This window comes from Protopterus annectens, chromosome 2.part1 (genome assembly GCF_019279795.1).
Source record: "Protopterus annectens isolate FY-2018-M chromosome 2.part1, PAN1.0, whole genome shotgun sequence".
Taxonomy (NCBI): Eukaryota; Metazoa; Chordata; order Ceratodontiformes; family Protopteridae; genus Protopterus; species Protopterus annectens.
The window spans coordinates 628360239-628373030 of NC_056729.1; the positions used below are offsets into that span (position 1 = coordinate 628360239).

The 12792-nt window shown below is 36.4% G+C and overlaps 1 protein-coding gene across 1 annotated transcript in view; it reads right to left on the reverse strand.

The window, feature by feature from the left end:
• The window catches only part of LOC122794752 (L-gulonolactone oxidase-like), an 87120-nt gene extending 77578 nt beyond the window's left edge, over positions 1-9542 (reverse strand). Inside the window, exon 1 of the mRNA XM_044063387.1 lies at positions 9384-9542. Coding sequence (XP_043919322.1) covers positions 9384-9541 — 158 coding nt within the window. The 5' untranslated portion in view covers position 9542. The remainder of the gene's footprint in view (positions 1-9383) is intronic.
• Between the last annotated feature and the right edge of the window lie 3250 nt (positions 9543-12792).

Sequence of the window (12792 nt, forward strand, 5' to 3'; positions counted from 1 at the left end):
GGAATCAAACCCAGGATTGCTGCAGAGTCTATTTCTAGTACATTATAGTCTTAAACCTTTGTGGAAAACTGCCAGGTTGCACTTTAATGTCTTAAGCTCTTAAACTAGAAGAGTTTAAACTGCTGTGTCTTACTTATGTACATAAAATAATTAATCAATAACTCACGCCTGGGTGTGGGTAATGCTGGATTTACCCACGGTTGGTGTGGTTTGGTCAAGAGGGCAAAGCCTGAGTGGCCAAATAAAGACAACCGTGGATAAATCCAACATTACCCATACCCAGAAGTGGGTTATTGCTATTATACAATGACATTATTTAAGAAAAAAATACTTACTTTTCTTAAATAATGGCATTGTATAGTACCTCCTTGCTGCCCTTCCACAGTTGTCCAGTATTCTGTGGCAGTTCTGATGTACTGTGCATGCGTATGCTTACGCAGTACATCAGAATTGTGTGTGGAAGCAACGGAGAAAGGAAGATCTCCGTTACTTTTAAAAACGTGTCTCGCTATGTTAAACTCGTTTAACATAGTGATATAGCTTTAAAAAAAAAAACAACAGAGATTTTCCTTTCTCCGTTGCTTTTTTTAAAGCTGTCTCATTATGTTAAACAAGTTTAACACAGCGAGACAGCTTTAAAAAAAGCAACGGAGAATGGAAAATCTCCGTTGCTTTTTCTTAAGCTATATCGCTATGTTAAACTCATTTAACATAGTGAGATAACAGCAATGGAGCTCTTCTGTTCTCTGTTGCTGTCCAACAACAAAAAAAAAAGACATACTAATGGAAAAAGTCCAGGCAACAGATCTTTTTCCATTAGTATAAGTCTGATTTACAACATGCATGCTGACCAATCAGCGTGCACATTTTGGAATATTAATGGGGGGTCGTTCTATCATTGTAATCATCTCATATTTAGATCCAAATGAGTGAGAATGTGTATGTACTTTGATATATATATATATATATATATATATATATATATATATATATATATATATATATATATATATATATATATTTATTTATTTATATATATATTGACATTTGACTACCAAGAAAGTCTGACTGGGTCATTTTCAGTCGAAGCCTGGGGAGGAAAGCTCCTACGTATTAGAAAATATTTTAAGAATAATTTTTACAGTCATTAAAAATACAGAAAGCAAATGCAGTTTAAATAATTTTACCAAATTAGACTTAATATGAAAACATTGCTTAAAAATAGATACAAGTTATATGACAATGATTTAATAGTTATAGAAATTTTAGCCAGCTTAGAGATAAATGAATATCAACAGGAATTGCAATACAAATTGAGAGAAACACAGGCTCATGGTGCACAAACAGAGGCAAGAGAGTGAAAGTGATAGAAGTAAGGAAGTGAGTAAAGAAGGGAGATTAGGGAGCTGTAAGGCATGAATAGGTATTTGTTTGCATTCAGAGATATAGTTTACCTTGGTGTTGAGCAAGAACAAAGGCAGCGTTTGGCTAGGAGGCCTTTCAGAATGGTTTTGAAGGATGGGAGGGAGGGTATTGAACTGATGGAAACAGATAAGGAGTTCAAGGCCTAAGCAATATAGCATGAGTACAGACAATGGCCAGTAGAACTGTTAGGTTTGTGGACAGACAGGAGTGTTTGGTCGTTAGATTAAATGGCAGACTAGGAACAAAGTTGTGCAGAATGTTATTTAGTGCCAGATAAGCAGATGGATTCATGATAACTTTATAGGAGGTAAGAAGCTTTGTATATGTTAGTTGATGTGGTACTTCCAGCAAATTTAGGCTTTTTAGTGCTATACGGTGGTGGGTTCTGACAGTGGTATTTGCAAATTAGCGGCTTTGTTATACCATTATTCAGTTTTTGATTGTTGTGATACCTGAAGGTTAGTCAGGATTGGAGCACCACAAAGAATCATGGTGAAGAGATAAATAGTGTCAAATGTAGCTTTAGTTGTGTTGGTGAAAAAGCATTTTGCTCTATAAAGCATCCTTAGTTTTTGATGAGTTTTTTTATACACTTTTGTATATGCGGGTCGAATGTAAGATTATCATCCACTACCACCCCTAATTATTTAGTATGACAAATGACTTCATTAGGTGTATTATCAAGAGAGAGGACTTTAGTTTGTTTTCTTCACAGGAGAGGGATTTGGGGAAAAAGTAGTAGTTTGTTATTTTTTAGGGATGACCATGAGATGTGAGTTACAAAGCCGTGTTTCAATTGCTGTTAGAGCTTCCTGAGTAATACTTTGGAGGTGCGTCATGCAGGCAGATATGCAAATGACTGTGGAGGCATCTGTATTCTGAATTAAGGAAACCTGTTGTATGGATGTGTGGAGGGTGCTGTTGAGAATGCTAAAGAGGAGGGGACCAAGATTAGAGCCTCTTGGTACACCAGTGGTGACAGAGAGTTATGGAGAAAGGGTGGAGTACCATCTTACTGATGGATACTTATTGGACAGGTAGTTTTTGAACCACAAAAGGATGGGTTGAGAGAGATATGATGAGGAAATTTGAAGTAGATGTTTGCTGTATCAGACTGTGTCAAAAGCTTTAGACAAGTCTAGAAATAAGGAGGAGATTAGTTCGCCATTATCTCTAGCTTTACTGGCAGTGCCTATATAGCTTACAAGTGCAAATACTATGGGAAGGATTGAAGCCATTTTGAGTCAGGGATAGGAGTTCTTCCTGCAGGAGATAGCTTATAAATTGTTTTTAATACATTTTTCAAGTATATTGGAGAGGGGTATAGGATTGCTATAGGTCTAAAGTTAGTAATGTCTTTTGAATTTCCTCCTTTGTGCAGAGGGATAATTTGTGACTTTTTCCAGAGAGAGAGAGAGAGAGAGAGAGAGAGAGACTGTAGGATTTCTGGACTGATCTGTTTATAAGGATTGCTGCTATTTTAAGGTATTTGCTTGGAAGGCCATCAGCTGAAGTAGAGCATGGTTTGAGTTTACTTAAGAGTAGTTTTATAAAGGATGTGGCCACAGGTTTGAAGGTGAAAGTGGATGTGGTGATACATGGCTACTGAGCAGGGTTAGGATTAGATGATGGGGAATTCTTGATTAAAGATGCTATACTATCTATGAAATAAGAGTTGAATTGTATTGTGGTTTCAAGTGATGAGTTATTGGGAGAGGAGTTAGGGTATATTTATGGCTGGGATGCAAGATTTCTTTAATAGCTGTCCACGTATTTTAGGATTTAGTATTATTCTGAAAGTTATTATAGTATAGTTTTTTGTCTTCATTAATTTGCTTTTTATTATGATTGTGATGCATTTTGAAGTTTTTAAAATATTGTGATGTTTATTTTATTTATTTATTTTTTTTTGCAATTCACTCCATGCCTTTTCTCTATCCTGCATTAGCGTTCTATTCTTTTTTGATAGCCAAATTGCATTATTTATTTTTAGTGTCTTCCTCCTAGGAATTGCAAGGCTCTTCAGGATATTCAAAAGTTGTACTGAATTCATTTACAGCATTATTTAAGGGGAGGACTTTTAGAAAGTTCCAGTTAATAGATGATAGGCTAGTAATGAACATTTCTGGATTAAACTTGGAAAGGGTGCATGCTATTTTATAAACATGCTGTTTAAGTGCATGTGTGAAACATCTGATTGTACAGATTACAAGATGATCACTGAAACAGTCTGACATTGTACCTAAGGTGCTGCATTTGCTAGGGTCCAATACTAGGATCCAGTCTATAGGGAATTTGATATCCTGCTATCATTTTTGAGGTTATTGATTAGTTTTATGAAACCAAATAAGTTCATATTAGATGTACGGGAGTCAGAGTTTATGTCAAACCAATTGACATTCACATTATCTAGAAGTATTATTTCTTGTGAAATTGCTATAGATATCTAATGTAGTTTATCTTCCCGTATAGCTGCATTGTTGCCAACAGGAGTGTAAAGAACAGTAATATATATTTGTTTCTAATTGCTTAATTTCAGAAAAGTAATAAGAAGCTCTGCTGAACTGAAGTTTGGTATTGGTTTGTTGTAAGATGAAATGTAATAGTTTTGGGGAAATATTAGAGCAATACCACTACCTTTCCTTTATATATGATCATTTCTTTCCAAAAAGGGAAGATGACCTCACATTCACATACCATACGTATCCAATCTGCTGTTACATCAGAATCACATCTCAAGCATTTGACTTTGCTTGATTTATACATAATTGTAACCTTGTTAGGTGTATCAGAAGCTCTGTGTAAGAATTACCAGGTGCAAATTTTCCATTATAAAGAGGATGTCGTTTTTTCTATTGACTTTAATACTATTTTTTTAAATCTGTCTGTAAAGCTTGATACTGTTTTTTGAAGGGTATTATCCACCTATTTTTGTTTTGGTTTGAGCTGAAATGGAGTTAATCAGTCTATAGTTGGAGTAAAGGTGATGGGCGTCCTTAAATAGGTTTGGTGCAGTATGTGGAGAGTGTAGAGAGGAAGTGAATAGGTGGTTGGGACAGAGTCAGAAAGATGTAGGGAGATATTATAGGGTCATGGCAGGATGAGAGATGGCCCAATAGCAGGACAATAGAGGATAAGCTTACAGTAGCACAATTAAGTAAAGGGATCTGTATGTTATAGTTGGCAGGTAGTGGGAAAGTAGGGATCAATAAGGACAAAGAAGTTTATTATTATTATTTTAGAAGAACTATATATATATAAAATATACATCACATACAAAACAAAGTTAATTATTACATTTTGTAGCCAGTTCAAAAATGCCTAAAAACACACTTCCAAGTCAACTGGACCTGCAATTGTAACTCTCCAGGCTAGATTACTTCCACCTTACGTCTGCTCACCCAAAATTTCCCCCATCCATATGGTCAGGTAGTTAACCATTTTTTTCAGCTTACTAGTCTCCTTCTTCATACTTCATATCCTAATCTTCCTTCTACACTTAATACTTGCTCTATGTTTAATGGTATCTCTGAATAGACATTCTATAACCATACTGCTTAATGGTGTCTTCCTATAATCAGTGTAAACACATCTATTTTTCTTTATCTTCAGTTATCACTTAAAATTTTGTATCATACATGGCTTTTTGTAAATGAAAATGTAAATGTCACTATTCTGAATATACAAAACTGTACTATGTTAAACCTTGTCCTTGTAATTTGTGGAGCATTTCTGCCCGGGCCTCCGCTGAAAAAGGACTTGTGTCCAGTTGCAAGTAACCAAATGTAAAATAAAATAAATAAAAAACAATCATTATGAATAAGGGATTAATGGATTCTCTTCAGAGTCTTAATTTTCAGACAAGAGACTGAGTTTGTTTGCTTTTGACAGTCATCGTCCATTAAACTTCACTTAGTTGTGGAAGTACAGGGATTCTTGTAGACATTCTTTGTACTTACTGGGTCCTAACATGGTTAGAAATACAGTGATGGTGCTACTGCTAATAATATCCTCTCCTATGTGCTTTATTTCTTCAAATGAACTGCAATTGTAGGCTGCGTCTTTGAAGATTTCAGGTGCACTTGTGGTTTACTGGTTTAATGAGATGCAGGATACGGCACTATACACAGACTCACACAGTTTCAGAACTTCAAATGTTCTAATATCGACCCCTATTAAGTGAAAACTGATAACATCGAAAATTCAGAACAGCGAATTTTTTCCTAGGGAAAAAATTTGCTGTTCCAAAACACATACACACAACACAAGCACACCAAACAAACAGCAATCCACACACATACACCTAAAATCTTACATCTAACCCTACACTAAACTGTACATACACCACTATCTACCTACTTACCTTAACCCAAACCCTATCCCTAAGGTCCATCACTATTGCACACACACCTCACCCGTGCCCTATCTCACCTACCCTGCCCTAACCCTCACGTCCACACATTTGCACACTTACCTGACCCGCGCCCTAACCCTAACCCGCCCTAACCCTCATATCCACACAATTGCACACTTACCTGAACCTGACACGTAACTTTCCACCACAGTGCTGAAAATAGCGAAGCGACAGGAATGGACAACCAAATTCTTTCCCTAGGAAAGAATTCGGTTTTCTGTAACTTCGCTATTTTCAGCTTTCGCTGAATAGGGGTCGATATTAGAACATTCAAAGTTTTGAAACTTCGATGTTCTAATATAGACCCGATTCTTTTGATACAGTCATCTTTAAATGAACTGTCTGAAGAAAATTCAATTAATGCAATTACTTTCTGTAAAATTTGTATGGCTCTCTTTTTGTACCCATGGTGAGAAAAAAACACCATATCTCTAAACAGTGATGTTGCATTTTGTATATCAGCAATCTTGGAGCGAAGACTGAAATGTGCATTACTTTCCGATAAAATAATATCCTGTTACCAACTCATTTTATTTTTTTTATGAATCTAAAGTCCATCCAGTGCCCATTAGCCAGCTTATATGTGAAGTTTATTTTCACGGAATCTTGTGAATTGTCTATCAGCTAATCAATCTGATCATTTCAAATTTATGTTGTTTACTTTTTTTCTGAAGTAGCCAGGCTCCTCTATCTGCATCATCTAAGTGCTTTTCCTATCCAATATAATAAAAGGACATCTATGTTTCCTATTACAAGAAAAGGTGCCTCACTCCCATTTCCTACCATGGTAGCTTTCCACCATGCTATATATTTTTACATATCATTAAAAAATTAGACATGAAGTGGTATATAATGTTTTCTGCCACTTAAGCTGCTTTATGAATCTGGAATTTCTGACTACAGTGCAAGATTCATAATGGTGGCATAAAATTCCAACACATATACGCAAACAAATAATAGTGCTGGGTTTGGTTTAATACTATGATCACAGAGTATCTAACATTAATGCATAGCCTTTTCTTTACTATCTTCTGGAGAAATTCAGTTCAGACAACATGGATTATTTTGAAGGGACAAGTGCAACCTGAGTAATGAATTATATGTTTTTTGTTGACTGAAACCACCGTACTGCATTGCTGCACAATTATTACAAATGACAGAGATGCATGTCTCCACAATTCCAAAAGCAGTACTAGGGCAGAAAAAAGGGGGTGGCTGCCCTGTGCGCAAGCTGATGCGGGTATGACTGGCACTGCGGAAGGACTCCAATCAGTACCCACAGGATAATGGTGCTTAGGCAGCTGGGCCTGAGTGCATTGCTGGAGTAATTCAAGCATTTACAGTATGAAATCATGGCCAATTAAATTATTTGCTTTGAGTTTGTGTGCATGTGTTAAGATCTGTAAACTGTAACAAGAAAGAAGTATTGCTACTTTCTGCAGGCTCTAGTACATTTTTGGTCCTCAGAGGCCACAACCTCCAACTTTAACTAACTAGTGCAAGACATCAGTCTTTTAGAGAGGGTAATCATAATGTCCTAGTAGGCACTTTCTATAGTCTGTGCGCAGCAGGTGTAGGAATTTTTTTTCCTGTAGCTTCTCATAGTCAACAGTAAACTGTGTCAAGGGCATCTCTTCATTTCTTGGGTCTACTGACCATGACTACCCGCCCTGGACTAACTTTAATACATTTGTGGTGCCAAAGAGGAGACTGGGGTACACTGAGGCAGTGTCAAGCTGTCGCTGTGGAATGCATTCTAAGACTGCCCACCTGTTGTACCCACCTGTTTATGCCTCTTTGAAGAACATACAATGAGTGTGCTGGCATGTTGACCTCACCCACACTGACCCAGCTGCTCTGTCTACCTAAAGATAACTCCTCCTTATGCATCACTGGCCTACACTGAAGATAACGAGAAAGTGTGATCAAGTGTGTCCTCCCACCCAAGATGGGCAGGCCCACCATACCATATCCAGTTGTTGCCATCAGGCAACTGAACATCTAATCAAACCCAGATTGTAGTGTGGGCTTTATTCCAAGATGTCATGGTGCAGGCTTTGTGGAGGAAGATTTTAGTTCCCTGGCAGCAACAGGTAGAAGCTTTGCTGAAATCACTGGTTAGATCCAGCAGGAAATGGTAACCCTGTGCACATGGTCACACGTATTGCACACCACATGGCACACATTATTGTGCAATATGGCTGTGCTCACATCAGCAGTGCAGACAGGCAACCTTATGAGCTTCACAGTATCCATGCATGAGTATGATTATGGTAGCACTGTCTGGGTCAAGTACCAAATCATGTTATAGCAGCAAGTCAGAGATGATCATACCACACCTGCTCACTAGCATAACTACTGTGCTTTGAAGACAATTTTATCATGATAGAAAGAACCCTGTACATATTACAATAGATCACATTAAGATGAGCCTCCTAGAAACTGGAATATACTGGAAGACAGAATGTTTTTCTATCTAGGCACATGGACAGCAGAGAGGAACACTGGAAATTAACCTTGACTACAGGATGCACATACAGGTTCAAGAAGCAAAATGAGCAGGCACGGTGCAGTGGAGTATGTGAAGAAACATAAGAAATGGCAAGACAAATATCTGTAATGCTGTGGAGTTAGGCTCACTCTGATCAGGAAAGGCAGGACAGATTATTATCCTGCTGTGAATGGTGGGAAACCATGTACAATATACACAAAGACCGCAGCCTACACTAAAGGACATGAGACTCTGTGTACATAGCTCACAGCATGTGCTATAAGTGGAGTGATTATGGATGACAATTAGTGGTAACATGTCCACTGTTAGTGTCAGCATGGCACAGAACTTGAATGCTGACAATCTGGCATCTAGACCAAAGGAAGTAAAACTATGAGGTGTTCAGGATCTGCTTACTGAGATCCAGGATTTGAGTCCATCGGCCATCATTCACCTACTATGTGACCTTGAGTAAATCACTTAGCCAGACAGTGATATGGGAGGATTGGAATAGAGTGGGATAGGCTCTCTAGTTTTCCAGGCTGTGTGCACAGTAACTACCTATAAGTCTAATTTAGCTGACAGGTCTGTGGCCATCCTATCAATTAATAAAAGCCGAAAAGACAAACAACAACAACATTTTTTGGTGTTAAATATGATTTCTTCATTTAACTTTTTAGAATGATCTGCTGAGCTCAATAACTTGAACACAAGCAGCCCTACTAAATAAGGTTCTATAAAACCATGTTGACACAGATCATCCATTAACCAACAGGTAAGTGCCATATTTGCCTGGTACATTTCATGAGACAATATAGAATTAGAGGAAGTGAAACTATATTGTTTGCCTGCCTAGCAATTATGTAAAATTCACTGAGATCATATGTAAACATTGCATATTGACAAGTACTTTAACATATGCCATGTTTGAATATTTGTAGATGAAGTAAAATGTGGTAAATTTGCTTACTCCTTGTTCGTTGAGAGTCAGACATGACCTCCATCAGTCTGCATCACATGATATTATGTGGCATGCCTGTGTATGATGCTTACCTGTACATGATGATGTTCATGTAGCAGCTGTCTTTCTGATAGCAAGGACTCAGTAATATGTCATCAGACCGGGCAAAGCGCACTTCTACTGGGAAATGGGCCACTACTTTAGGATTCTCTTCCAGCCAGGCCTTTAGCTCCAAAATAGCTTCTCTCATTTTGCCACTATTAAAAGACAAACCAAGATGACTATAACATATGTGCCTTAGCTTATAAGTTGCAAACTGTCATTTAAAAATATAAAACATCAAATTATTTCTGACTTAGTTCACAAAGGAATTCATATTCATTACACAGCTGAAGTCATTATATCTTAAAATGCTCTTGAAATAAACTCCCTAATGTTACCACATATTCAAGCTAAAAAGACAAAGAAAACAACAACAAAGGATGAAAGTGCAACAGTAAATTGGAACCATGATTTCTCCAGTGTCTCTATAAGAATTAATTTAAGTTCTTATATAAATACATTTGAAACTTAAGATCATCATGTCAGTTATCTGGAAGCTTAAAACATAGTGTTGGAAACTCTTGTATAATATTTTACATTAAAAAGGTCTTACAACTTCAGAAAAAAATCTAATTTTAATAAGACATTTCCATAATTAAAAACATTAAACAAATCACAGTCACACTAACTATATCTAACTAATAACGTCTTTTGGTAAAAAGAGAGAAACATCTAGTGTCAGCTTTTCTGCAGTACAAAGTATTTGCAAATGAAAAGTATCTCAAACCCCTTCCAGAATCTACATGACATTAAAAAGTTAACATCACTATTAACTGAATAAATGCATGCTACATTATGTTAATCATGACGTACAAATAAAATTTCATATTCATATAATTTTAAAGTAACATCGTTGGACCTGATTTCAAAAATGCTGATTAAATCAGTAAGTATATCCAGTATTAATTTGTAATCCACTGTTTACTCTGGAATGTTCTAGGATTCTTCAGACTATTATTTTAAATGCAAATTTATTTATATTTGCACATATTGCTAATCTATTTGCTTTTGCTGTGAGGAAGCTAGAGTTCCATTTCCCCTACCAATGGTATCCATCCTTCCTAGAGCTCCACCCTTCATAGGTCTATTGCCTCCTATCACACACACACACACACCACACACACACACACACACACACACCACCACACACACACACACACACACACACACACACACACACACACACACACACCCACACACACACACACACACACACACATACACACACTGCAGCTCCATCACCAACCCCTACACACACTCCACTCTTCTGGATTTTAATGAAAATGTTCAGACATTAAACTGGAGATCAGAATGGGTACTAATCCTCTGTTAACCATAACATTTTGTTTAGTTTTTAATATTTATAAAATACTTTTCATCTGATGTACCTGCTATACATCTCTCACAAGACAACTTAAATCATAGCCTTTGTGTTTTTTGGCACATTTTATTCTCAAATATGCAGATGTTTCTCTTTGATAGTAGTTACTAATGTGGTATGGCAACAAAGTCATTAATGTGCTTATTGAGATATATCAAACAAAGAGGACACTAATGAAAGAAACTTTTAATTGGTGTTACTAGTTAGGGATGCATCATGCTATACTAATCTTACGTGTGTTAACCTTGTGAATTACTGACTCCTTCATCGAAGTATTTCGTTTAGAATTGTTTCATATCTTATATATTTGTTCTAAGTCCTAACTGGAGTTGTATTTTATGACTGAGCAAAAAGTAATTTGCCCTATATACACGAGGAATACACCTTTGAACAAAGATGACTTTAGTTTTGTCAACAGCGTAACGACAACTGTCAACTTCTTTGCTCAAGTATTCTGGAAAAGGCAATAATGATTTGAGGGCAAAGGTCAAAAATCTGGAAAATGTTTAAATGTTGTCGTAATTCACTTAAAAAGTTGATAGAACACCATGCTTTGCATCAATATGCATTTTCTGAACAGTAAGAGTTATGAAACTCTGATGTCTTACATTATTGACTGACTGCAGTGTAATTTATCAGAAAACAGAAACTTTTATGAGTAATAGGGGAAAATATGAAGCAAAATCAGGGATAAGCTGCAAAATCAAGGACAGCAGAGAAGTATGAGTCTAACAAATCTAGTATACAGTTGTCCTTCCTGATAAGTGTTTCTTCTAATAATTAATGTATGTGAAGAAAATATACAGGTCAAATGGGTGCCAAAAATGCAGCGATGCTAAAATATTTCCTCTGACAGTGCTTTTGTTTATCAAACTCGCAATGCCAAATTCCATAAAGAAGGGAGGATTAGAAATACCACTTGGAGGTATAGAGTTGTGGATATGTGTCTGTAGGCAATCTGAGAATATGATTAATAGAGTCCGTATATTGAAATCTGTTGGTTCTGGATGGTAACAGATGAGTCAAAAAGGGGTAATATCATTCACAGCCTTAAAATCTGTCTCAAGGAGATGAGTACATACTATACAAGATGGTTAAAAATCTAAACATTTGAAACCAACCTCTAAATAATGATGAAGGTTACAGGGCAGAAAATGGCAAATCAGCTAATAATAACATCCTGTGAGCTTGAACAATGACATCTGAATGTTATACACATTACAATATTAACTACAGGCTTTAACAAATAATGGTAAAGTGAAGTACATTAATATGTCATAATCCCAGACAAAGTCATTGATTACAAGTAAATGCAATACAACAAACCTTCCTCAAATAATCTGTACAGTTCATAGTGAGTTTCAATTTAACTAACTATACTGGCATAAACTGACAGAGTGGTGTCTTCAGTAAACTTGTATGTAAATGATCCTTTACCATATCTGATATATAATGTGAGAACACTTTGCACAATCTAAATGGCTTAAAAGCCAGTTGAAAATGTTTCATTAATGAGGACAGTTGATGGTAATGTGCCACAGAGTATTCACAGAGTATATTCAGGAACAACAAATGCTTCAGATTGTAAAAAAAAAAAAAACTACCAGGGGACGGAATATACTAGATATTGTTTGTATTCCCAAAGAAATTATTGTAACTTCAAGTCAAGTTTTACCACCATTGATGTGCAGTGATCATGGGGTCATAAAGGTTAATTTGTTGCTAGATAATTCTACCAAACTGAAATCTAAGCCAATGCACAGATGGTTAATTATACATTATAGGGAAGCAAAACAGTTACTATATAAAATTAAATGGAGTGAGGTGTTCAGTGGAAAAACTGCAGATGAAATGTGAAAAGTTTTGAAAGAAATTTTTGAGTGCAAAAAGTCAAACAAATGTTTAACATCAGGATCTAGACACGCAACATCAGGGGGGTATATTCCCATAAGAACAAGATACCTGATTATGGTGAGAGACAAAAAATATAAGAAATGGAAGAGAGGTCAAACTACAAC